This window comes from Artibeus jamaicensis, unplaced genomic scaffold (assembly GCF_021234435.1).
Source record: "Artibeus jamaicensis isolate MK-2021 breed Jamaican fruit bat unplaced genomic scaffold, CSHL_Jam_final contig_718, whole genome shotgun sequence".
Lineage (NCBI taxonomy): Eukaryota > Metazoa > Chordata > Mammalia > Chiroptera > Phyllostomidae > Artibeus > Artibeus jamaicensis.
In genome coordinates this window covers 5,284,937-5,310,975 of record NW_026521936.1, presented here as the reverse complement: position 1 = coordinate 5,310,975, position 26,039 = coordinate 5,284,937, and the positions used below count along the sequence as shown (strand labels likewise).

The following is a 26,039-nucleotide window of genomic DNA, read 5'->3' as shown; positions in this document are numbered from 1 at the left end:
CATTCTGACCGGCGTGGAAGTGAGTGTCCTGCTTGGGCACCTGGTTTGGGGCTGTTTGGTGTGTGACTCCAGTGGGTTAGTATTGGTTCATCCTGTGACACCAAGGTTGGTGTCCTTTGGGGACAGGAGCCACGTCAAGGCTACGTGAAGGCCACCTTTCTCAGTCCCTGCCCCACCGCCCACGTTGAGGCACCCACTGAGCAACGGGCCCCACATCCATCCCGGGCCCCCCTCAGCGCCGGAAGGGAATGTGTCTGGCTGACCTTTGACCCCCTCAGAAGGCTCAGACCGCCTCCCTCTCTGCCGGCACTTGCTGCTCAGGCCCTGCAGCCCTTCCCAGAGCCCCAGACCTGCCCCAAAGGCCAGCCTGCCCGAGGACTAGGCCTGAGTTGGGCTCAGAGTGGCACCTCCGAATGTATCTCTCCCCCAACGCCATCAGAACCTCTTTCTGAAAACTGCAGGGAGGAGAGGGGAGGAGAGGGAGACCAGTGGGGGGTTCCTCCAGGAAGGGCCCTCTTGGTCCTGGGGGCTGCCCCGCTGGACACCTTCCCAGTGTTGGGAGAGGAAATGAACCTCCTGCAGGAGTGGCTGGGGTTTTGACCTTCACGCCAGGCCCCATTCACACGCCGCAGGAGTGTCGCTGAGACCCCGGCATTCTCCAGGGCTCCAGGGACGCTGGGTGTTACTTCCACATACAAGTCGGACAGAATGGAAATGCAGATGGGCCCCTTCGGCATTGAGAGCAGGTCAGCCTGGGAAACAGGCCCTCCGACAGCCCCCTTTGTCTGAGATTTTCCAGAGTTTTCCACTCTGGGGGGCGGAGCCCCTGCAGGTCAGGAGACAGTAGGTATGCAGTGATGACGGTCACTATGCAGTGATGACGGTCACTTTGGCCCTTTGGGGAAAATGAAGAGACAGCCCCTGCAAATCTGTTTGAAGGTTCACACTTAGGACCTTTTTTTTTTAAACTTTGAATCATCGCTCTGTTAAAATGGGTGGTTAACGACACACTGCCTCTTAAATTGAATGATAAAATTATAAAATTATCTCCACATAATTAATTCAGGATTATGTTTCATTCTCGTTAGCATGTAATCAAAGCCTGTTATGCTTTTAGCTTTAGGACCGGCAATTAATTTAAAAGCGTTACCTACACCCTCCGCAGTTTAGACGAAACAAGCTCAGCCCCCACTAGGCCGCCCACTCGTTCTGGGAGGAAGTGGTGCTGGAGTGACCGAATGCAGGGAGGAAGTGGTGCTGGAGTGACCGAATGCAGGACGCAGGGGCTGGGACACACGTGCCTGGGCTGCATGGCTTCCCACCGGCACTGTCCGGGTGTCAGGTGGGGATGGGACTCGTTTTGGCACAGAGAACGGGGAGCTGTGTCAAGTTATCCCACTTTTTTTTTTTTAAGAGGGGAAGGGAAGGAGAGAGGGAGAGAAACATCAATGTATGGTTGCCTTACATGCGTCCCTTGCTGGGAACTGGCCTGCAGGGAACCTGCCTGCAACCCTGGCATGTGCCCTGGCTGGGAATCGAACCGTGATTGTCTGGTTCGCAGGCCCGTGCTCAATCCGTTGAGCTACACCAGCCAGGGCTCAAGTTATCCCACTTTTGCCCTGACCCGTTTGGCTCCGTGGGTTGGCCGTCTTTCCAAAAAGCGAGAGACCCCCGGTTGAGTCCTGGTTGGAGCACAGGCCCGGGTCGCAGGTTCAGTCCCTGGTCAGGGTGCATTCGAGAGGCAACCGGTTCACATTTCTCTCTCACATCAATGTTTCTCTCCTTCCCTTCTCCTCTCTCTAAGAAAATAAATAAATAAAATCTTTTAAAAATACTGTCTTTGCATCTCTGTGGAAACCCGAGACACGGTGCCTGCACATTTTGGGGTCAGGAAATGAGCAGGAGGTCCCGAGGTGAAGATGTATGTGTATGTTTAAGCCCTGAGACAAAGCACACACTTAGCAGTGTCTCGAAAAAGGCATGGGCATGTTCCAGAAAGTGCTGGAAATTCCCACCCACGGCGGAATGGCCTTCTGTTACCCCTCAGCGCCTGTCACTATGCCACTTTTGGGGACCACGGGGATGTGCTCTCTCCTACTTACTCACGATTTTCTCCTTTTCTTCCTTTCCTTAATAAACAATAGCAGAGAAGTGAGGAAGGTGTGGGCGCCCACCCGCCTGCCCCCTGAAACGAGAGTGGGCTGTGGAGGGGGTCCATGTGGGGGGAGATGGTCTGCTTCCCAGGGTGGGGCGGGAAGGGGCCAGAACCCTGGCAGGAAGCCTCCCAGGTGCGCGTTCTTTCTGCCCCAGAGATGAGTGATTGGGCCCCGGGGGCGGGGCCTGCAGCACCCTGAGCGCCTGGTCTCAGGACTCGGAGTTTCCCACTCTCTTTGGTGCCAATGGATGTTTTATAACTATTCGCATGAACACTGTGAACCCTTGGGCCCAGGTGCCTGAGCCGGGCCTTTGGGCCGCAGGGAGCAGCTGGCCCAGTGACTTCTTTGCAGGCTTCAGCCTCCTCGCAGGCAAGCAGGAGTTTGGGGGGGCTGTGCAGCCAGGGTGCTGGGGGCGGGGGGGGGAGACCTGACCAGTTTTCTTCCAGGTGTTTCGCTGGGAACCACAGCCTGGGAGCTAACGGGCCAGACGGCTCCACTGGGCCCCGGGAAAGGCCTGCCGGCTGCCTCACCTGCACTCACAGTGACCTGCTGGCCTTGGGGGCGGGGGTCGAATGTTGGGAGAGGCTGGCTAATCTGCCCTGTCCCCCGACTGCCTGAATCTTAAAGAAATGCCACCTTCAGGGATTCACATTTTGCTGAGCGGTGTGGGAGAGTAAACCTATCACAAACAAACAAACAAAACCGAAAAACAAACCCGGGACAAAGTTTTAGCCCAAAGGGGAAACTCCGATGCAACGTGGCTTGGCCGCCAGCAGGCGGGCAGGGCCAGGGCCGGGCTGCTGCGGGGAGGGGCGACAGACACGGAAACGGGGCGGCTGCTTCTGGGCGCCTCGGCAGCTGCAGCCCGTGATTACCCATCCAAAGAGGAGAGCAGGGGGAGTTAGCGGAGGGGCAGAGGCTGGGGGAGGAGGAGGGTAAACCCCAGCGCCAGAGCCTGACAGGCTCCTCGCAGACAAAGAACTTGGCGGGAGCAGAGAACCCCGAACGCGCCGCTGAAAGGCGCTGGGCGGCCCTTCCGCGAGCTGCGCGCTCCGATCGCGCGGCCAAGTCGCTCAGCTCGACAGATGGGGACGAGCGGTGGTCGCTCAAGTCTTCCAGACGCGTGGTGCTCGCAGTGATCCCCACGCTCCTCCGCCCCACGGAGCGCCTCGGCGCGTCAGGGACCCTCCTGGCCCTCCCGCACCAGACCCCACCGCGGAGGAGACAGCGCTGCAGGAGGGCCGCCACGCAGCCCACTGGGCCCCGGCTCCTCTTCCCGCCCGGGTCCGGGGGCGAGGGACGGGCGGGGGCTCCTCTGGGACGCCTTCCAGGCCGAGGTGGGGACTGATCGCGGCCCCTCTTTGTTCCTGCTCGGGCACAGCGCGGGGCGCAGCCCGGAAAGGGGGGCGGGACAGCCAGTGGAGCCAGGTCCCTGGCTCTGCACCCAAGGTTCCCCTATCCCAGAAAACCGGGCCTGGCCTCCCTCGGGGTCACGGAGGGCGTAGGGGTCTGGGGTGACCTTAACTGTGCCCAGAGGTGTTGTCCAGGCATTGCACGGCTTGGATGGATTGGCGAAGGGCAGCGCGCCTGAGTCGCACCTGTTCCCCCGCGACTCTACAGTTCTTCGCCCCCCTTCCATACTGGGGCTCCCCCGCATCTCTCTGCGGGGGCTGGGCCTGAGCAGCAGAGGTGGCCCTCATCCCGGCGGCTGACCACGTGGCTGGCAGCAACAACAATAATAATAACGCCATCACCGTCAGCCTCACCAGCCAGAGCCGGAGCACAGCGCACCACGCTTGATTAAATCTCGTAATTAGGAGCCACTTTAATGAATATTATTACATTTCGGACGATTTCAAGAATGGCCTTTTATTTTCTGTGGGCGGGCAGCATAGAGAGAATGGGGTATTGGAGATTAATAAAAATCTATGAATGGTTTGCGCAGGGGCACCCGCAGCGCGGGCACTAGGGGCGGCCGGGCCTGCGGTGCCGGCGGGGTTCGGAGACAGCACGCTGTCCCGCCCGCGGCCGAGCCTCTCCACGCCCGCCCCACCCTTCGCGGCCTCTTCTGCTCCGAGGCCTGGAGAAGGCCTCGCGACGGAGAAGCGCGGAAAAGGGGGCTGCCAGCGCGTGTGCCGGGTGGGGGGAGGTCACAGGACACAGTGTACCCAGAGGCCTTGGGCAGCGCGGTCCTTGGTCGCCAGTCGCTATTAACCTCCCAGCACACCGGCAAGCTGCAGTTTTCGGAGGAGCCGGGACCCTCCGCGGGGGAGGGGGGCACTTGGGGAGCCCTGGGCTGTCAGAGACCTCCAAGGCCAGGCCGCAGATTAAACCAGCGGGATGCAGAGCGACTTCTAGCCCAGCGGGACCGAGCGCACTCGCCCTGCCAATGCTCTCGCCGCTGCCGTGGGCGTATTTGCATATAAAGTGCTTAGGTATCGGTGCGCCCAGGCACACCTGTGCCCGGCAGCCCGGGAGCCCCATCGATTAGCCCTTTTCACTCGAGGGAAAAACAAACAGAAAAATGAAGGCCTCTTGGTGATCAGACCCGTGTCCCTAAAGAAAGCGCGTGGCCGGTCTACACTGGTCGGCCGGATGTGGATCTTCGGTCTCTGACTCCAGCCCGAGGCCCCCCCTGCTCCGACCCCTTCTGGCAGCGCAGCGGTGGGAGCGCAAGCTGGCCTGGGGGCGGCCGTCCTCTGCCCTGGGGCTCCCAGCCCTGCGCTAGGTCTCGACGCCTCGGAGGATGGCGGAAGAGGTCAGGTTGGGGCTGGAGGCAATTGGGCTCCGCAGAGCAAGGCCTTCCTCTATCAAGGGGCTGCCCTATGAGGAACGTTTAGGAAGCCGACCTCCCGTGGGCGCGACAGTCTGGCTGCGGTGGGCTGGGGGGGGGGGGGGGAGGAGGGGTTCACCAGCTCTCCTGCTGCAATCCCAGGCCACGGTCCACGGGTCCAGGACCGATGCCCAGGGGCCCAGGGGGGCCTGCGCAGGCCTTGGGGATTCAGAAAGGAGACTTGCCTTCCTTCCTCGTAGGCTCTAGGAGGCTCGCCGCCCTGGAGGGAGGGTTGGCCGGCGCAGCAGGGTCTCTCCGTCAGTTAGGTGCTTAGATTGTACACTGCCGGTTTTTTGAAATCTAATAAACATAGAAGCAAAACCGGAATCTCAGCGTTTCGAAGGTCTGAGACTCATTCATTCCAATCCCTTCCCAGAGACAAAAAGGAAAAAAAGAAAAAGAAAAATCTTCCTATGCCACTGTAGGCTTAGGATCTGCTTGCACACCTCCGGGGACGGCGATCTCATTACCTTACAAAACTGTACCTTGCCCCTTCATAGAATTATGATTTGCAAACAGATTAAAAACAAAATTATTGTTTAATGTTGTTATATTATCTTTTTATTTTTAAAAGACTCCTTTTTTAAATAGGGTAATACGAGTTGTGCTAGTGGGCTTTTGTTTTTAATCCGGGAACCCTCAGAACTATGCAAATTGGGGGCGGGGCGACGCTGCTGAGAATGGCGCCCGATTGGCAACGACACCTCAGCTGGTGCCTGGGACGGAGCCTCCACGCAGTGCGTCTTTGCAAATCCCGGGCCCCCGCGCCTGCTCCAGAAGCCGGTGCGGAACCAGGCCTCCTGAAAGGTCCCCTTTGGCAAACGACGATCCTCTGAGTAGTCTCCGAGTTTTTTACTGGAAGAAGAAAACATTTTTTTTTTCCAGCCAAGAAAGTTTGGCAATAGAGCAATGGGGCGGCGCAGGGCGCACGTCGCGGCCTCGCAGAGGTGGATCTGCGCCAGCCCGGGGGGCCTCCAGCCACCCCTGCGGGGCCGGTCCTTTGCCTGCGCGCGCCCGCGTGCCCAGGGATGTTGTCCTCGTCCTTTACTTCCAGGCATAAAAGCAACAACGAACGTAGAAGAGGGGCCTCCTGTGTCTGTGGAGTGAGCAAATCGCCTCGCCCCAGGGCCCGGGTACCTGTTGCCTCCTGTAAGATTTTAAATCTTTAGTCCAAGGAATAGCGCCATATTTTTGAACACTTTATTTTGGTCAAGAGATGTGTACTTAAGTGACTTTGGTTGTTCTGTATTCATATAGGAAATATCCAAAGTGTTATTTTGAAAAGAAAATTACCTGCAAAGGTGGGCCTGTGTACTCCGTGGGACGAGGCAAAGGTCGGCAGCGCCTGCGCGGTGGGAGGAGGCCAGGGGCGGGCACCTGGATTCCGTCCGAAACGCACTCAGAAAAACTAGTCATCCCACCTGGGACAAACAGTATTTTACAATAAAGCGTGTGTTTTTTTTTTAATTTAATGTAACTTTCAAGAGTTTAAACACACAAAAATGCAGAGGGAATGTTCACAATTCTGGTCACCACAGTTGGAAACAGAAACATTCATTTCTCATAAGATTATAAATATTTGATACTGGAACCGTAAAATGCACATTTTTTTATAAACTAAAAAAAAAATCTTAAATGAAAAACCAAAACACTTTGCTTCCCGCTAAAAAGGCAACCATTTCATCGCGTTTGCTGAGCAGCAGATGATCATTCATAGGATGTTAAATGACACCTTTTTGTGTTTAGAGTCCCGTCCGACGAAGGTTGTTGGCAGTCTGTACAGAGCGAGCCTGTGGTCGCAGTGAAATACAGGTTTAAGGCAAAGAAAGTTCACCCTCAGTCCTGGGGGCGGTGGGGGGTGCCGGCCGTGACTCCTGCCTGGGCCCTGGGCACACCCCAGCTGTCCCGGCTGCAGATGGACACTTGGACAAGATTCTTTTTCCATACACTAAACAGAAAACAGTGTGGGGTTATATAGCGAGATAACGCGTTTGTTTTTATATATATATATGTACTGGGCAGGGATATATTGAATATATTTAATTTACACTGTACCACACCTTCAAAAAATAAAATGTATATTTTAAAAAACAAGAAAAGACAAAAAAGTGATACGAAATGATTATTTACACATTTTTCTTCCTTCCTCTGGACCCCGGAGGATGCAGAGAGCCTTTAAAAGTGCAGGTAGCCACGAGCCCCAGCCCTGGGGGCTCCCGTGCACCTGCCGGTGTGTGTACAGGCAGACGGAGGGAGGTACACACACACACCTTGTAGCTTGAAGGAATGCTCTCTGTAGCAGAAGTGGCCACTTAAAAAAAAAAAGGAAGGGAAGGAAAAGAAAAAGGAAAGGAAGAAAAGACCGACTCTGTCCGCAGGACTCTGCCAGCCCCAAGGTGACAGGCCTCCACCCGCGTCGGGGGATGGGGGGGGGGCTGCAGGAGCCTCGGAGGGGCCCTGAGCTGAACCCGGAGCCACAAGGGTCACCCCTCTGCTCCTGGGCTCCTCAGCCCGGAAGCCCTGGTGCCCAGAGGCCAGAGAGCTGGCGCTAGCTTCCGGCGGAGGGACAGGGGACAGCAACACAAATACAGACACAGACAGAAGCACGCAGGGGCCTGGCGAGGAGGAGGAGGAGGAGGGTGGACAGGGAGAGAAGGCAGGAGGAGGGTGGAGCAGAGTGGGGCGAGACGGAGGACCACCGTGAGCAGCAGGGCACGGCCACTCTCCATGGCTGAGCCCTCCCCCACACCCTCCACACTCCTCCGGGGCCCCTGACAGTCCCCCTTGCCTGCCAGGGCCCTGGTACCGCCCTGGCAGTGGTGGGCACCCCTCCTGCTGACCTCACCAAGCCCACACAAACAAAGCGGCGGAACTCATAGACCAAGTAGGAGCTATTTATTGGGTTCGGTTCACAGTTGTGTGAAATGCAGCAATAAAAATCTTTGGACTTCAGCAAGTTGTTTTAATTTTTTTTCTTCTTTTGAAATAAAAAAAAAAAGTGTCCCATGTCCCATAATGGAGCTTAGGGGATTTCTTTAAAAAAAAGAGAGAGAGAGAGAAAAGAAAAGAAACCCTAAGCAGCCCCCTTTGCAAAAAAATCATAAAATTAGCATAATTTCATAAACAAAAAAATTAAAAATATTTTATAGTCAGATATTTCGGATTTTACACCTGTAAATTATATACACATAGAATATTGCAGAACCATAGCTAATACAGGATCTTTTCACTAGGAATGCTGGTATAATCTTTATACACTGGCCCTTTTTCTGTGACTTTAAATTATTGCATGGTTGGCGCGGCGCGGCTCGGCCCGGCCTACTCGCTGTCCGACTTGCCCTCCTTGGCGGCGGTGGAGTGATTGTACAGGCCCTGCGCCATGAGGTGCACTGCCAGCGTGTTCTTGTTGCCCGTGGCCTTCTTGATCTTGGCGCGCTTGTTCTGGAACCAGATCTTGATCTGCGACTCGTTGAGGCAGAGCTCCTGCGCCAGGCTCTGGCGCCGCTGCTCCGTCAGGTACCTGTTGGTCTGGAACTCGGCCTTGAGCCTCTGCAGCTGCTCCGCGGTGAAGGCCGTGCGCGGCCGCTTGTCCTCTTTGTTGGGGTTCTTCTTCTTTGGTTTGCGGGACCTGGGGCCTGGGTAGACGCGGAGGAGAGAGAACAGGGTTAGGGCCTGCGCTGGGTGGGGTGGGGGATGCAGGCAGAGTGCGGAAGGGTGCCCAAGGTCATGGCGCTGACCTGGAGGACAGCGGGGATGGACTTGGGGCTGGACTTGGGGGGGGGTGCTGCGCGTAGGCTCACACCCACCTCAGAGCGACCCACCCCGAGGAGGGAGGCTGTGGGCCAGCGACGTCGGGGAGGTCGCCACTTTTTGGCCTGGCCTTTTCTGGCCCTTTCTGAGGTTTTTGTCCAGAAACCAGGACAGCGTGGGCCTAGGTGCTGGGCAGGAGGTGAGGGGAAAGAGTGGGCACAACCAGAGTAGCAGGAAGGGTCTTGGGGGCTGCGAGGGGGCTCCCTCAGGAACCCCGCAGGGGACACCCACAGGGGGCTGAAAACTGTGGGAACCAGGGGCCAGGAGGATCCTGGGAAGGGCGGTCCCGAGAGGTGCCTCCCCCCCAGTCCCCTTGCTGCCTCCTCCACTGGCCCTGTTTCCTTCACGGGCAGGACCTTGAGTGTGCTTCTTTGGGGGGCGGAGGGGGGATGGGAGGCAGCCCAGTCAGTCCACATTCCCCCTTAACCTAGGGTCCTGGGTCCCCCAGCAAGGAGAAGGGCCCAGGACCCGCCTGGGAGCTGACCTCGCTTCCCGCCCCTCCCCCCACCCGACTGCAGGCCGCAGGGGGCCCAGCTGAACTTCAGGAGCAGAGAACCCACACTCGGAGCCCACGGGGCCTCCCCCCACCGGGACGCCTCCCAGCACCCGAGACTGGTTTAGGCCCGTGTCCTGAGACTCCCAGGGCCGGCCAAGGCCTGACCAAGAGGCAGAGGGAAGCCCTTTTTTCCGTTAAGAAGAGGGTGTGCAAAAGGGGAGGCCGTAAAGGCTGGGGGCGGGGGGCGCAGCAGCGCTGGACCCCACGGTCTCAGTCTGCAAAGTGAGTGAATCCGCTTTGCAAAGACCCAACACCTACTTCTCCCAAGGCGTCTGTGGCTGGAGAATGAAGAGGCCCAGACCTCAGGCAGCCGGAACCCAGGTCCCCACCCTGCGGCTCCCGGGCTGCACGCGACCGGGACCGGGTGGGGGTGGGGGTGCGGGCAGAGAACTCAGGAGGGCTGTGCTCAGCGCTCAGGGGAAGATTCGGGATGGTCCTGGGTCCCAGGACCCAGCGAGCGCGGAGAACTTCCTTCCCGCCCACTCAGCGGGTCAAGCAGTCTCTCCCGTGAGACGAACATCCAAAGAGGGGCTGTGGGCGCCAGAGACCCGTCGCCAAGGGCCGCTGGGCCAAAACTCCCGGCTTTTTAGATTATAAAACAAACCCACACCCTCCTCCGCGCCCCCGCGCGCACTCGCAGTCGCCTCCGGGCCGTGGGCCTGGCTTAGATCCTGAGCGTGTGGATGGGGGCGATGGGCCGCGTTCTGCGGTGGGTGGGAAGGGGGCCGGGGTGGCTCTGAGAGGCCCCGAGGGGCCGGGCGGCCGGTCCCTGCTGGATGGACCCGCAGTCTCCCGCTCCAGGCGGCCGTTTGTGGTCCCCACACCCTTCCCCCGCCACCCAGTCGCCTTCCTCACCCCCAGACTCTTCTGCTCCTGGGGACCCGCAGACACGGGCCCGCTCGCAAAAAACACACGCGGCATTTGACGGAAAGAAATTCTCCCGAAAAGCAGAATTTTGAACAAGGTTTCTTTCCTGGATTTTCTTTCGAAACGAAACCCTCAGGAGTCTCAGCAACAGAACCAAACCTCCGCGAGAAAACTCTCCGTCTTGCTCTTTTCTGGAACGCCAAGAAACCAAACACCGGGTCTTACGCGGGGGTCATTACGATGATTACGGTTTAGTCCGGGAGGAGCAGCGACTCCGGCCAGGCCGGGCGGCAGGCTCCCGCGGCCGCGGCGATCTGGCGGGCCGCGAGGGCTGCACAAAGCCATCCGAGGCTCCTCGCCGGCCCCATTGTGAGCCTCTATGTTAATTAAATATTAACAAAGGAGGGAGGCGAGAACAATGGAGCAAATTTCAGATCGAACTGGAGAAATAGGGGTTTCACCCGAGATGGGGGCACACTTTTTTTTTGTGCGGGGAGGCAGCCCAGGAGTGTGACTGGGTCGTCCTGTGGTCTGGGTAAATGACCCCCCGAAAACCAGTCGAGGGTTGGGGGCAGGAGGTCAGGTCGCTGCTGCCGGCTCAGGGACAAATGGAGTCTGCTCCTAATGGCGGGTCGAGACTGCAAACCCGCATTTAAGGCGGGTGGCAATTTTCACGAGGACTTGGACTTAGCTTTTGAAAGTCCCAGACCTGTGAAAACAATGCCCAGCACCTCGGCACACCCCACTCGGAAATCTGCTCCTTCCCTCCCCAGTGGAGCACGAGGGAAACCTCGGGGAGAAGGTCCCTTCATTGGGGGGGGATTGCTGGCCCCTCCTCCACGCTGAATTCGAGATAGGTGCTGCACTCTCCCGCGGCGGGCTCAGCAAATTAAACCAAATAAAACCGGGCAGAGCGCAAAGGGCGCCTCTGTGTTCCGCCCTTCCCTCTCCGGATCCCCGCAGGCCCCCTCGGCAGCCCAGGCCAGGGGCCCAGGGAAGAGCCTACGCTGTGCGCTTTCCTCGCTGGCTATATCTGGGATTTCTGGGTCGCAGAATGAGTCTAGGTCTGCGGGTGGACTACGCGTGGGTCCCGGGTCCAGACTGAGTTGGAAAGACCGGAGAAGGGACGGAGCGGGGGACGGAGCGGCGAGCTTCCGGGCCTGTCTTCCAGCCAACCCCGTTCCCACCAAATAAACTCCAGCCAGGAGAGGGGGGCTAGCGGCTGTGCGAAGAGGCCCCCAAGAGACGAGAGAGAGAGCAGGTCCTGTCGATCCTGCCCTTCTAAGAAGTCTACACCCCCTGGCGCATCGATCGAAACCCCTCGCTTTTTGGCCGAAGCAGGAGCTAGCGTCAGCCGCACACAATGTCGCTATGTGTGCGTCTTTGTGTGTGTTGGGGAGGGGGGTGTCTTGGTGTCTTCATCCTCCCGGTAAGTTCCCGCGCCAGCACCTCCCTGCAGCCCCGTGGCCTCCCCGCGGCAGGCCGGGGCGCAGGGTCCCTGCGGGCTCACCTGAAGAAGGCCGATCCGAGTAGCGCGTGCAGTAGACCCAGGCCGGCCAGAGCATGGGCTGCGCGCCCAGGTTGGCGCTGGCCTGCGAGCTGTCCGAATCCGAGCTCAACGACAGGTCGCCGCTGCCCAAGCTGCGGGCCTTGAGCGCCCCGTCCAGGGGGCCGCCAGGGTCGCTGCCTTTCTTGGCGCCGCTGTGCAGCGAGAGCGCCTTGGAGCCGCCTTCTCCTTCACCTGGAGAGTCGCCGCCGCCGCCGGCCAGCGGTCCGCCCGCACTCGGCGCACAGGGTGCGCTCTGCCGCGGCTCCCGGCCAGACCCCAGGAGCTGATCCGCACCGCCCGAGCCACCGCCTCCGTCCTCACCGCTTGTGCCTCCTTCGCCGCTGCCAACTCTTCCTCCTCCCGCGCCCACACAGCAGGTCCCTGCGTCCTTTCTCCGGCCGAACTCGGGCCGCAGGATGTTGTCGATGAAGAAGTTGGTGATGCGATGCGGGTGCTGGTGGTTGCCCGGCGCCTGCAGAACCGCGGGCAGCATCAGATTCCGCCGGCGGCCAGTGTCCGCGTCGCCGGATCCGCCGCTGGGGCTAGATTCCGGCTGCCTCGGCCCCTCCGCCGCCGCTGCTGCTGCCGCAGCCTCGCTGGGCTTGGGGTCATTCTCCTCCATGCTGTTCACAACAGATGCCAAATTGGTTCTCCGGGGACCCCCTCCAATCAGCCCTCGGCCGGAGCGCGGCGCACACGGAGACCCCCGCGGCCAGCCCACGCCCCTACCCCGCTGAGGCTTCCCAGGGCGTGTGCTGTGGCCAAGGCCAGGACTGTGGTCCTACAAGTCGCCAGCCGCGTTCGGAGCGAAGCCGATCCAATCCACGAGTTGAATTAGAAAATACCAAGAGTCGCCCCGCGCCCAGAGCCAGGAGATTCAAAAAAGAGTCCAGTCCTCTCCTTCGCCGCTCACGCCGGCGCCGGACAGTCACAATGGTTCGGCGGAGACCCGGGGCGCCTCCGGGCTCCGCGCTCCTCTCCCAGTGCAGCTGCCTCCGGCTCCGGCGCTGCCGCCGCGGCCGCCCGGGGCTGTCACTGCGCGCATGCAGGCAGTAAGCTCCCCGGAGCTCACGCTCGCCCGGGCCAACTCGGGCCGCCGCCGCCGCCCGGCCGCCCCCGCCCGCGCGCCCGGGCCGGCCCTCGAGGGTGCGGGGCGCGAGCGGTCAGCGCGCCCGCCGCCGCCAGCACGCACATGGACGCCCGCGGGCCCGCGCCGCGCTCCGCTGCCTCCCCGCTGCGGGCCCGGGCGCCCCACCGGCGTGCGGCCGCGCCCCTGCCGAGCCCCGCGGAGCCCCGCGGCCCGAGTTGCATGGGTGAGAGGCGGGAGGCCGGGCCGGGCCGGGCTAGGCTGCCCGCGTCTCTCGCCGTCTGCGCGCCCTCGCCGCCAAGGCCTCTGCGCCGGCTCGGAAATTTCCAGGCCACTTAGCGCAACCTGAGACACTTTCACTCTGGATTTTGTTCTTATTTTTAACAGAGCCCCCTCGAGTGACGTCGCGGGCCGGTCGCTTGGACACGTGCCTCGGGCCAATGGCCGCAGCGCCGGGCGCCCACGTGACGCGCTGGCCGCCGCTAGATGACAGGAGGATCCCGCCGCCCCTCCTCCGCCGCCGCCGCCCCTCCCCCCCTTAAAGCAGCCGAGTCCTCGGGCTCCGGTGCGGGAGCCCCCGACTCGCGAGATAGCGGCAGCGTCCCCTGCCCCTGATCCCGTTCCCCCCCCCCCGCCACTGCTCGGTTCAGGGATCCAAGGAGCTCCCGCCGGCGTCGCGCCGGGTCATCCCCGCGGTGCGTCCTCGGACACGCGCTGGGCGATTGCTATTTTTAACATTTCCATATTGTTTACCGTGGGGAAAAGTCCCACAATTCCTTGCACAAAAAATGCATAAATCCTATTAAATGAGCTGCCGAGATACAAAGGGACTTTTGTAGCCCGCGCTCCTTGCTGCCGGAGAGGGAAGTTGTCACTTACATTTGACTTCGGTGACCCGGCAGATTCCCTCGCCGAACGCATAGCTGGCGCGCAGGACCCTCCTCCTGCAGACACTGCGTGTAAGTGTGCGTGTGTGTGCGTGTGCGCGTGCAGGGCGGCGCGTGCAGGCGGCGAGGTCCCACCGGGGACACGCACCCTCATGAAACATGCATGTGGACCCGGAAGAGCGCGGGAAACACGATTTCCGTGTTCTGTGCGGGGGGGGGGCAGGGAGGAAGGAGCCTACGGTTGTCACCTCACCGTCTTGCTTGGCAAGGGGGGGGGCGGGGGGCTGACGGTGCAGCTAAACCTTCGGAAGCACCCGGAGAGACAGCGCCCCAGAGCAGCTGCCCACCCCACCCCAGTCTCGACCCTGACTGAGGGGCGACCAGGACTTTCCTCTAATTTGCTTTGTCTTAATTTCCTTTGAAGGACTTTCGCGGAACAGCAGGGCCCATCTGAAAGGGGAATCCGGAATGAAATGGTGGGGGGAGTGGGATTTGTTTCTCCCCCCGCCTCTCCTTTCTCTATCCCTTTCTGAACTTCCTTTCCAGCTGCTGTCAGAGGTCCAACTTGAACTTCTGTTTCCTCTTCAAGGCCCCCTCCTCCCTCAGGCTCCTTCCAGTTTGCTGTCCCCTGCTTGCCCCCCAACTGCAGGTGCCGTCCCCTCACCCCAGCACCCCACTTGCTTGGGTGTGCCTGGCCCTCATTTAAAATGCACTTTGTATGAGCATTGGCAAACTTTGAAAACCCCCAAACGGGCCATTTGAGGGTGTTGGGAGTGCTGGCACAATAAAAGTGCCATCAGGAGCAAGGGGGCAGGGAGGGGACAGGAAGGGGTGTCCAGTGCCCAGGGCTGGCTGGCCCAGCCCGTTGCAGCGGCTGCCGGGGTACCCAACAGCAAGGCCCACTGTGGAGCGGGCGCTGGGTGGGGACTCCCTGTGGCTACTGCCAGACTAGGAGAGACGGGATGAGGGCCAAGCAAGCAGCACCCCCTGCAGTGTGGTCACCAGGCCCCCTGGAGGCTTGAAAGCTTCCTCTAGGCCAACTCAGCTGCCCTCCTGTCCCCACCTAGGTCCTGTCCTCTCTGCACTGCTCACCCATTGGGGGCTCCAGGGTGGCACAGTAAACCTCCGCTGTTGCCGGGGAAACTAACCCCAGGAGGAGGGGCGTGGAGGGGCCGTAGGAGGCCCTGGGCAGGGAGGGGTCCAGTGTGGTCAGCTCTGTAGGCAGCTGGCGAGGTTCAGGGGTCCCAGGGGAGCTTCCAGCAGGGTGAGGAGGCTGCTTCTCACTTGGGGTGACTCCATCCCTTCTTTGTTCCTCCCCCATTTGAAAGGACTCTCACCAAATTACCTGGCTAGGCACACACACCTGCCGGGGGCCTTGCCCGGGTGTCAAAACATGAAGCCCCACAGTCGGCCCGCCCCTGGGAAAATGGGGTTGATGAGATGTGTGGGGGTCACCTTATTAGCCCATGTTTAGGACTGGGGAGAAATTTCCTGCAGTTCTGGGGACCCCAATCCTTCCCAGCCAGGGACCGTCCAATTATTTGGGTCTCTGGCAGGTGGAGGGAGAGCCCAGGGCCCCTTCCCTTCCCACAAAGCCGCCAGGTTCATTTCTCACCCCTCCCCTGAAAACCAATTAGGCCGCCTCCCGAGAAGCATTTTCCAGTTTCTTGGGCACTGTTGTATCTGAGCGCCTTGGCAGTAAGTGAGCCCAAGGCGGGGAATAGGGTAGTGCTCTTTCCTGTGTCCCAGACCCAAAGTCAGGGCTGCACCGCGGGCTCTGCGCAGGGCGCGACCCGCCCAGGCAAAGCTGGACTCTGGGTTGGGGTCTTCAGAGGCTGCTGGGTTGGGTGGGGGTGGGGAGGAGAGGTGCAGGGGGAGCAGAGGAAAGGGAAATAATTACAGGTGAGGCGGTTGTCAGGCTTCCTAAAGCCCACCCAACCTCTTAAATAAATGCGGAAAAGAGCACCCCTTGAGAGTGGGCGCCATCCTGGGCACCATCCCAAGGGCCAGGCGGGGAGCTGCGGGCTGTGCGAATTTGGGCCGAAGCCGCACAAAGTTGGGTTGCTCCGGGGCGGAGGGGGAGTTCTGTCTTACACAGAAATCTCAAGCTGTTTCCGGAAGCTTCCGAAAGGCGCTGGAGGCCCCAGCCCGCCTCCTGCGGGGTCTGGGGCGCCGCCCTGGCCGCGCTTTCTCGGGGCGCCGGAAAGCGAAGCCTGCGCGCGAGCGGCGGCCCGGGTCTCTGCGGCGCTGCGTGCAGCCAGCCGCGCGGACCGGCTCTCCCACCGCGACCCGCCTCCGCCCGCGTGGTCGGTCTCTCCGTGCAAACAGGCGAGCCATCCCGGACACGAGTGTCTCCCCGGCACTGAGCGAGCCCCACGTGGGGAACCCCACCCCTTCTCCTCCGGCGGCGTTCAGAGAGCTCCCGCTGAGAACGGGATCTCTCAAACGGGGTCGCCCAGGGACAGGCTTCCAGACGTGGGGGCTCACGTTGGTGCCACAAACAACGCCTCGCAGCGGCGGGTGGCAGGGCGCTCCCAGAGACTCCGGGGTGCCTGGCTGCGGATCCAGCCTTCCCTTTTTTCTTATAATGAGGCTGCAGGAGGGTGACTTTTCCGGCCGCTCTGCTGTCCCCTCACTTCCCACACTCCTCTAAATAGGCGTGGGGACACAGAGAAAATGAACGCAGCGATAGTGGCCTTAGCTCGCGTGGACCTTGGCACAGGGTTGGCAGAGACGCCCACCGTAGGAAAGAGGGAAATCTCGACCCTGCAGAATCGCGAGGAGAGCCCCTCGCGGCCGGCCGGCGGGCCCTGGGCTCGGGCAGGGGGTCTGGGGCTGAGCCGAGAAGGGCCTCGGCCCCCGGAGAGCCACCTGGGTTCCTGGTGAAGCGCAGCTTGCAGACAAAGGCCGAAAGCAGGGGCGTGGGGCGGGCGCCAGCGCAGCGGGGCTGTGCTCTCCTCCTCGGAGCCAAGCACAGGCCTACAGGCCCTGCCCAGGCTTGGGGACATGGCCTCGGTTTATTCCCCAGGAAGGGAGGGGCTAAACGCAGAGGTTGTGGGGCTGGAAGGGGGAGGGGGGCACTTTGTGCCTGTGCTCTGGGCCTGTCCCTGCCCCAGGGCCCCCCCCTCCCCCGGGAGCCCAGCTCCCCAGAGGCACCCTGAGCCTGGTGGGTGGGTTGGCACTGGGAAGCCTGCCTGAGGAGGTGGCGGGGTGGGGGGGGGGCATCAGCATTGTCCAAGGGGACCCTGCCCCAGGGCCTGGGGCAAAATCGGCTGGTACACAGCCAAAGCGCCCTGGGTGCTGGGGACACCAAATGGGTGAGGCACTGCCTGGAGCCTCCTCCTGTCCAGGACACGGGAAAGACCTACTTTCGACGCTCTGCCCCAGCGCTGGCCTGGGCGAGCAGGAAGCTGGGTACACGGTGGGCACGGCCCCCGTGCTGGAGACCAGGTGCAGAGTCTCCTACGAGCTGGTTTCTCCACAAAACAGGGGCTGGTGAAGGGGATTCCGCAGAACGACTCTGCTGCTGTGTGTGCACCCACCGCCACAGCCCCGCCTCTCCCTGGCCGCACGGCCCACCCCCCGTGGACAACCCTCCAAGGCTGGAGATTCTTGCCGCAGACATCCTTTGACTGTCCGTGGGACCCACCTGGTGCCCTGGGGACCCCTCTCCTGTGCTCTCCCCCACCCTGCTTTACTGCTGTGCTCAATCCCAGGGAAAGCTGGCCCCCCCCCCGGAAGCTGGCCCGTTTCCACTCAGCCGTTGTGCCTTCCCTGCAGGGGCCCAGGCCTCGGGGTCTGGCTCGGGTCGTCCCTGACCAGCCTGTGGGACGTCCCAGGTGGGAGTCACTGAGGCAGTGCTGAGCCCAGGCACCTCTGCTGGGAGGGAAATGTCCCCGCAGACTGGCACGGGCCTGGGGGAAACTGGACACATTGTAAACCAGCCAAAGGCAGACAGCGCAGCAGGTTTGGGGAAGAGCAGCCTGTGGAGGCTGGGGGTGGGGGGTTGGCGAACGGCAACCCCTTCGGGGTGACGTGTCCTGCAGGAGGCTTGCCGCTCTCTCCCAGCTGGCCACGGCTTCCAGAAGGGGCCAGACACCCTGGCCTCTACTCACCAGCTCCCTTTTGACTTTTGGAAGGAAAACAAGATTTCCCAAAGAAATGTTTGGAGCACCTGCCTTTCCTCACGGGGCGCAAGGTTTCTTTCCTTTTCTTTCTCTCCCCCAAAACCCCGGTCACCTTGGAGGCTAGTGCACCAGAAACTCGTACACGCCGCTGTGATCCAGAAATATGATTTCTGTGGCTGGGGGGTGGGGTGGTTCCAAAATTTTAGACAAGTTCAAACAGAAAACGCCTAAACCATACTCCTCCTCCCCCATGACAACCCATCACTGCTTCCCTGGGGGAACCGTGTTTTGTATGTTGGGCAAGTGTGGGACATAGATTTTTAAAAGCAACCTGCGTTTACGTTGTTTGTGGATTTACTTTCCCCTTCATCCAATAGAACGATACAAAGATGCACGGCGTCTTCTGAAGTGTGACACCGAGCTGAGAATGACACATAGGATTCCGTGTACTGAGTCACACGATCCAGCGGCTCCGCTGGGTGTGATGAAGTTGGTTGGTTCTTTAGCAGGAGTGTCTCCAGAGAATAAATACTCTTAGACACTTAATGTGGGGGAAGGGAGATACCTCCCAACCGGGGCAATTCCAGGGCGGAGGATAGAGGGCTGGCGGGCCGGGGCGGGCCTTCCGGGATCAGGAAGGCTCAGTTGTGATTTCCCAGATGAGCGCCCGCTGGTACTCGCAGGGGAAGCCACCCGACCGGTGAGGGCCTGTCCTATATGACCCAGGCCGCCAAAGGCCTTCCCAGGGCCTGGACTCACTCTCCGTCCCCCCCACAACACCCCCCACCCCACATTTCCTCCAGTTCAAGAACAGCCTGGAAAAGCAGCCTTTGAAAGTTCAGGCAAAGTAGAAGCGCTCTGTCTCCTCCCAAACCTTCTCTCCCCTTCTTAGTCTCCCTCAAAAAAGAAAGAAAGAAAAATTTCTCTGCAGACAGCCTCTCCGTGTTGTGCTTCATGGGAGGGAGTCTCAGACCTTCCAGCGTAGCCCTAAGACACAACAACCTCTGGGGCGAGGGCAGAGTTCAGGAACCCTATACTGCCTGGGCTGAGCCACCCGGCGGATGGAGAGGCAGGACCGGCGCGAGGAGTCCCGGCGTCTGGAGCTCCTGCGCTGGAATTTCTCGGGATTTGCACCTCCCCATCTACCCGGGGCAGACAGGCGAGCTGTTCTAATTAACCGTCTGCTTTAGCTGTCTGCACCGCCCGGCTAACTTCAGCGGCAGCGCAGCCTGGGGGATGGGGAGCACTGATGTCGGGGGGCGCTCCGCGTCTGGGAGTGGGCGCTGAGGCCGCTGGGCAGGACCGGGAGGTTTGGCGCCAAGACTTGGCAGCGTCCAGAGGGCCCAGTGGGGTGGGTTCCCCAGACAAACGACACACTTTCGCGACACTTAGGTTTTCTGTCTTATCCGCAGATGAAAGCTCAACTGTCCCCCGCGCAAAAGCAGCCACGAAAAGCTCGGCCTTGAAAATCCGACGTGGAAACCCAGGCTGGAAACCTCACTCCGCACGCAATGGGCAGGCGGCCAAAACGCCTTCTGTGTTAAGATCGCTTGAGAGGCGGGCGTCGGCCCGCCCGAACTGGGCCGCCGGATGCAGGCCTCAGCCTCCCTGCCCGGGCGGGAATCTCCTCTCCGCAGTGGAAAACGGGAAAACGCAAAGTCAAGCGAAAAGATGTGGCGACGATGCCCAACTCCGCGCGGGCACGAGGAGAACTGCCTCGCTGGGAACCGAGGCGACTGGCTTTCTCCGGCTCCCGGGTTGGAGGGGGCGCAGTGGGCCTTGGTCGGGTCTGGGGAGAGGGAGACACATTCCGGAGGCACATCTCTCGGTCTCGTCCGCTCTGCCAGGGACGGGGGAGGGACCCCTGCTCTCCTCTGGTCACCCAGGAGTGGCCTGGGGGTGTCTGTAGCCAGAGCAAGCACAGGGGCTGCGGAGGGGAAGCCCCACAGGGGCTTCGCCAGCCGGCCGAGCGCGCACGCGGGCCGGAGCGGACAGTGCCCGGGCGGGGTGAGTGAGGGCTCCGGCCTTTGCTTGCTGGGGTGTGACCCTGTCTCTTTCTTCCAGAATTGGCAGCCTCGGCCGGGGCGAGGCCCCTCTGCTCCTCCAGGGACTCTCCTCCCCGCCTCTTGGCTGCAGCGGGTTGGGTGAGGGCCCCCCAGGGGGCGCGGGGCAGGTTTCCTCCCAGGGTCTCCCTCTGCTCTGCAAACACCCGAGTGAGGGTTGAGGGCGACTCCTCCTGACTTGCGGGTGCCCCGCGGCGCCCGGAGAGGGAAGGTGGGGGCGCTGCGGCTACCGGAGGCAGGCAGGGAGGGTCTACCCTCGCGGCCCCCGGCTGGCAGCAGGTCCCAAGGGATGAGCCCCGGACGAGCTGCGGTCTTCTGGCCAGGAGGGGACCTCAGCACGGTCGGGACTTGCGTCAACGGAAAGGGCCCGGGAATCCCAGCCTGGATCCACGAGGCGGACTCCTGGTGGGGCTGACTTTCTTTCCGATTTGAGAGCCCGGGCCCCCCCCCACCCCCGAGCGCTAGCGGAAGGCTCAGCCCGGGGGAGCGCCGGCCCGCAGGGCGCGCGTTGTCAATGAGCCGATGAGCTCTTCGCAGCCCACAGATCAGAGGGCGCCCCGCCGGCCGCCGTGGTCCACTGAGCCGCAGCAGGCCTCGCTGGGCGACAAAGAGGAGCATGGCCCGGACGCGGGTCCGCGCCGCGCGGGCGGGAGCGCCGGACCGGGCCGAGCGCGGCAGGGACTTCAAAGCCGCTCCCCGGAGCTCAGAGAAAGGGTGGTCCTCCCGGGGTGAGGGGCTCGATCGGAAACCGCGTTCCCCGCCCCCTCCCCACCGGAACGCCCCAGGCTGGCAGATCCGCAGTGACCCTGAGCTTCCGGCCGTCTGGACCCCAGCGCGCGTGCTTGACGTCCCCGAGCCCCTGGGCGCGGTCATCGAGCCCAGGGCGTGCCTGCGTGGGTCTCCAAGTGTATGTAGCTGTGTTGGTCCAGAAGCTATCCCATCGCCCCTTTTAAAATTCACCTCCTTCTTCACCTCCCTGCTGTTCCCGGTGTGTGGGGACCGGCCCCCACGTATGCGCCCCGGGAAGGAGTGCCGCCTTCCCACCTGCCTCCAGGCCCCCAGAGCGAGTCTGCGAGGAATCGTCAGCGAGGCCCACCAGCCAGCCCGCTCACCCCCCCTCCCCGCATAGAAAGTCCCCCACTGCGGTCCTGGAGTGCGGGCCTTAAAGAGGTGCGGTCTCCTAAGCCTCCCCCATCCGCTCTCTAAATGTCTGCGCTGTTTTTCTGTGGCTTGGAAAAGGGGGAGGGGAGGCGGGGCGCGGTGGGGGTGGAGAACTTGCTTAAAGAAAAGGAGAGAGAGGTCAGAGGTTAGGAGGGATTATGGCTGGGCTCGGTGACCCCTCTCATCCTCAGGGGCCAGGAATCACTGAAGCAAAGTGTGGGCCATCTTTAATAAAACCTGGATTTGGGGGGAGGGTGTTGGTCCCGTGTCCATGACGCCAAGGTCCGAAATGGAAGAGGGAGCAGAGGGGACAGGATTTGGGAGCGGGGGAGTGTAAGGGGGCAGAGACCTAGGAGAATGGAGGGGCCGAATTCTGTCCCCACGACTGTGGGTCCCACCTCGACAAGGCCACCCCCAGTGGTTGGCAGCAGCCCTTCCGCCCGCTGGTAGTTTTGCAGGTGGGGACCAACGTTGCAGCAGCGACAACAGTGAGTGAGGGCTTGGCATGACTGTGAAAAATCAGTCACCTTCGGACCCTCTAAAAGGGCCTCAGGAGCCCCCCCCCATTTGCAGACCTTGTTTTGAGAACTGCTGCACTAAACAGTATTTTTCGAATGAATGAATGAATGAATGAATGAATCTTATGACAGTCTTCTGAGGTGGACCCTGCAGACCCACAGTCCCTTAGCTCCTGATGTGTTCCAGAACTTTCTTGGTTTTGGAAGGAAGCTCAGGGTACGTGCAGTGCGTGGCCTGGCCCCAGGGATGCTGACGGCACCAGAATCAGGGATATTAACGTCCCCACGAGGACGGCGGCACCTTCGTGGTTCAGAATGAGCTTCGCCAGTGAGTGAGATTTGAAAGTGATTGTCAGTGTTGAAAGCACCTGGATTTGGGGATGTTGGGTCTCTATGCCTCGCAGGTGGCGTGGGCCACACCCCTGTCACCATCACCAGCTGGAGGTCCTGGGGGAGGTGGCAAAGGAGAGGGACCCAGCTGCTGGGCCTGCCCTGCCCTCCGCAGTCCGTCCTCCCTGATGCAAGGCTCTGGTGGCAGCCTGGCCTGGCCTGGCCTGGCTCTGGCGCTGCTGCAAGGCCTCCCCAGCCAGGGCGCCCCCCACTCCGCCTGGTGCCATCTGACTCCTGAAGGCAGCCGGCCCTCTGCAGCTTCCAGACTCCTCCCCACCCCACCCCCTGGCCCCCCACCATCCATGAAAACCCAAGTTCCACCAGGGCTTTGAAAAAAGGTCAATTCTGAGACTGAAAAGGAAATGTTGCCTCTTGGCTAATTTGAGCTCTGTGTGTCTGATGCCGCTTGGAAGACGGTTCTTCTCTTCAAAGTGTTAAAGCGCATATACAGTCCATCCAATATGTTGCTAGGAAAAAGCTTTAAATAATGAACATTGTTGGGTGTGTCTGATCCAAGCACTTGATGGCATGTATGATGGAACCGTGGTTAATTTTTTTAATTATGAAAAAAATAGAAAAGTGATCGCCTTGATCATTTTTACAGCAGCGGTTTCGTGGCATGAAACACAGGGACCCTGCTGCACACGCATGCCCGCCTTCTCCCCCGGAACTTCACCTTCCCACACGGAAACCCTGCCCGCGTTAAACTGTATGCATCCCCCGCCCCCGACCCCAGCGCCTGGCGCCGGAAGTCTGCTGCCTGCCCTCATATAAATGTAATCATACAGCCTCTGTCCTTTCCAGAGAGGCTTCCGCTCAGCATAACATCAAGGTTCATCCACACTGCGAGACGTGGCAGAGTTTCCTTCCATTCTAAGGCGCAATAATATCCCGTCGTGTGCCCACTTGTCCCTTCATGCGCACTTGTGGGTCTTTCCACGTCTTGGCTACTGCGAATCACGCTGCTATGAACCTGGGCGTGAAAGTCTTTCTCGGAGGCCCGGTTCTCAATGCCTCTGGGGCCGCGCGTGCCCCGCGGTGAGAGCGCTGGATCCTTTGGGTATTCTGTTTACGGGTTTCTGAAGCAGCGCCACCTGTCTTCCCCAGCAAGACGCACCGCCCTGCGTGCCCACCAGCGACGCATCCGGGCCCCGGTTTCTCTGCATCTGTGACAACTCTGACTATTTTCTGTTCCCAGCAGCCATCCTCGTGGGTGCGAAGTGACACCGGGTTCCAGACTTGAAAAAAGTTCCTTTCTGTCCCGGCCGTGTGGCTCGCTGGGTTGGAGCGTGGTCCGGGTACACCAAAAGGTTGCGGGTTCGATGGATCTCCGGTCAGGGCGTGTCAGAGAGGCGGCCGATTGGTGTTTCTCTCTCCGTCTCTCTCCTTTTCTCGCTAAAAATCAATAAAAGCATATCCTTGAGTGAGTTTAGAGATAAAAAGTGTTTCTTCCATCCAGAGTACGCCCCACACCTGAGGAACTCCTCACCATCCTAGCCTGGCGTGGCACCTCCACACCGCAGCGGCTGTCCCGGCGCCCCCTTCGCAAAGTCCCCTGCGTCCTCCCCTGTGCTTCCCAAGCACCATGTGCCACCCGATGGGTCCTCAGGGGGTGCCCACCGGGTGAGGCCGGAGCGGAGCCGTGTGGCCCACAGGCCTTGCCTCAACGCCCTCAGTGACTCTGTCCCACTGGTGTCCTTGGAAGACAGGCTGGGGGGAGGAGATGGTGGGGATAGTGTTGGGAATGGTGACCCTCGGAGAGGGTGTGGACCTGCCCTCTCCCAGTCAAATGCGGCACCAAGCCCTCTGTATTCTGCTAGAGGGACCAACACGTTCAATTTTTAATTTTAGTGAACTGGAATGTCAATTTAAAAAGATGCTTTCCAGCCCTGGCTGGTGTGGCTCAGTGGACTGAGCACCGGCCTGCAAACCAAAGGGTCACCATTTGGGTTCCCAGTCAGGGCACTTGCCTGGGTTGCAGGCCAGGTCCCCAGTAGGGGGCGCACAGGAGGCAACCACACATTGATGATTTTGTCTCCCTCCTTTCCCCTCTCTCTGGAAATGAAGAAATAATTTTTTTTTAAGAGAGAGAGGTAATCTCCAATTCAGCTCTTGAGACATGCCCCCACACGTCGGGAACAACCTGCACGTGTGAATCCGTGTGAAGTGCACCCTGTGTCCATGGCGCCTGAGCATCAGGCGTTCCTGGTGAAAACTGGGATGTCTGTGCAAGTGTGAGGTTTGCTCTTGATGTGAACTGCACGCCAGAATGTAAAGACCGAGGGCCAAAAACATGGTCAAATGTCCTGTGGATGAGAATATTGTCGATATGTCAGGCTCACTAAAATATATTACCATAACTAGTTCCCCCTTTCTTTTCAGCCCTCCTCTGTGACTCTGAGCAAACTCACAAGGGCACAGGGGGGACATTTTGTTTCCCGGGGGCCGCTCTGGGGCCCAGGAAAATGAGTCTGAGCCCATCAGGGAAGGGGGAGAGGGGAGGAAAATGTTGAAACCAAACCCCAGGCAACAGCAGAGAGGGGGAGGCCCAAGGGAGACCCTCGGGTGGCCGCGAAGCGGTCAGTGAGAGCAGGTTTGTGGGCTTTCTTCTTGAGGTGGGGTGCAGGGGGGGGTGCCTTCAGTGTGCCGTGGCTGCTGGCTCAAACTCCCACAACTCGGGGCTTAAAACAGCACATTTGTTCTCTCATTGTCCTGGGGCCAGAAGTCCAAGGTCATGTTCCTTTGAAGCCTCCAGGCGGATCCTTCCTGCCCCTTGCAGCTTCTGGTGCCCCCTGCACCCTCATCCTCCCTTGGCTTGTAGCCACATCCCTCGGTCTCCACCTCCAGTGCCACATGGCTGTTTTCCACGTGTGTCTCTGTCTCTTCCTGTTGCGGGTCCGGGAGCCAGACATTTGCCCCGACCGACGCTCTCTAGGCCGGCCTCTCTCACACTGGAGGCTCGCCTGCGCCGCTGTCTAAAACGCACGGCCACAGCTGTCTGAGACTCACCGCACCAGACGCCCCCTCCCCGTCCAGGGTGGGACCCGGCCGCCTGCATGTTTACCAAGCCCTGCAGGTCTTTCTCACGCACGCGAAGATCTGATCACGTCTCTTCTAGACACAGCGGACTGTGGACCAGCAAAGCAGCAGCCAGCCACCCTCCCGTAGGTGGACTGCCCCGGGCACCAGTGAGCACCCCGTCCCCCCCGACCCCACAACCTGTGTGGGCAGCTTGTCTCCAACTAGACCACAGGGGCCAGGAGTGGAGGGCCTTTCCCACTCTGCCCATGGCCATGGCCTCTGGCAGATGCTTGGTGAAGGATCGTGCCACCCCCTGGGGGCCGCACCCCACCCGTGGGCCAGCTTAGGGCACCCACGACACCCCCTGACGGGGGTCCAGAAGTAAAACTGACACCGAGGAGTACTCAGGACCCCCTCCTGATGGAAATGTGAAGGAGAAAACCGCCCATTTACTTCAGGCCGATAGGGAATGCTCTGCAGGAGCCAGCCCTGCAAACCCGCCTCCCTGGGCACGGGACGTGCACGAGCTGGGGGTCCGGGAGGGATTGTAGTCGGACCGTCACAAAGCAGCCAAGCCTCTGTGGGCGAGTCCCCCTCCTCTGGGGGGCCCTGGGATGCAGGTTGGGGAAGAGTCCTCCCCGCCACCTCCGGGGACGCTCCCTTCCACAGGTGACGGTGGGGTGGGTATTTTCTAGGCTAATTGAGCCTTGCCCCCAATTCCACCCCCTCCGAGAAGAGGCTCTGGATCACCCGCGGATGAGAACGAGGCTTTAAATAGAACCCCAATTTGCTTCCTCACCCATCCAGCCGGGCCTCTGTGGAGCAGCCGGGGCCCCCAGGGACCCTCCGCAGTCGCATCCGAGAAGAATCTGGCGGTGGGAGCTGTGCCCACCCCCAGCCCCACCGGGGAGGGGACCTGCTTCCATCTCATTTCCAGGTGGTGGTGAGGCTCCTGCTACGACAATTAAAAAGACGGAGAAACCATTTGCATTTTTCCTGGGTGTTAATGACCTT

The 26,039-nt window shown here is 60.5% G+C and overlaps 1 protein-coding gene across 1 annotated transcript; it reads right to left on the bottom strand.

Annotated features, from left to right (window-relative positions):
• Positions 1-8,307: 8,307 nt before the first annotated feature.
• EN2 (engrailed homeobox 2) lies at positions 8,308-12,393 on the bottom strand. The gene is made up of 2 exons (XM_037131903.2): positions 11,733-12,393; positions 8,308-8,624 (listed from the first exon to the last, which is right to left on the bottom strand). The coding sequence occupies exons 1-2, from the start codon at positions 12,391-12,393 to the stop codon at positions 8,308-8,310; spliced, it is 978 nt and encodes a 325-aa protein (XP_036987798.2).
• Between the last annotated feature and the right edge of the window lie 13,646 nt (positions 12,394-26,039).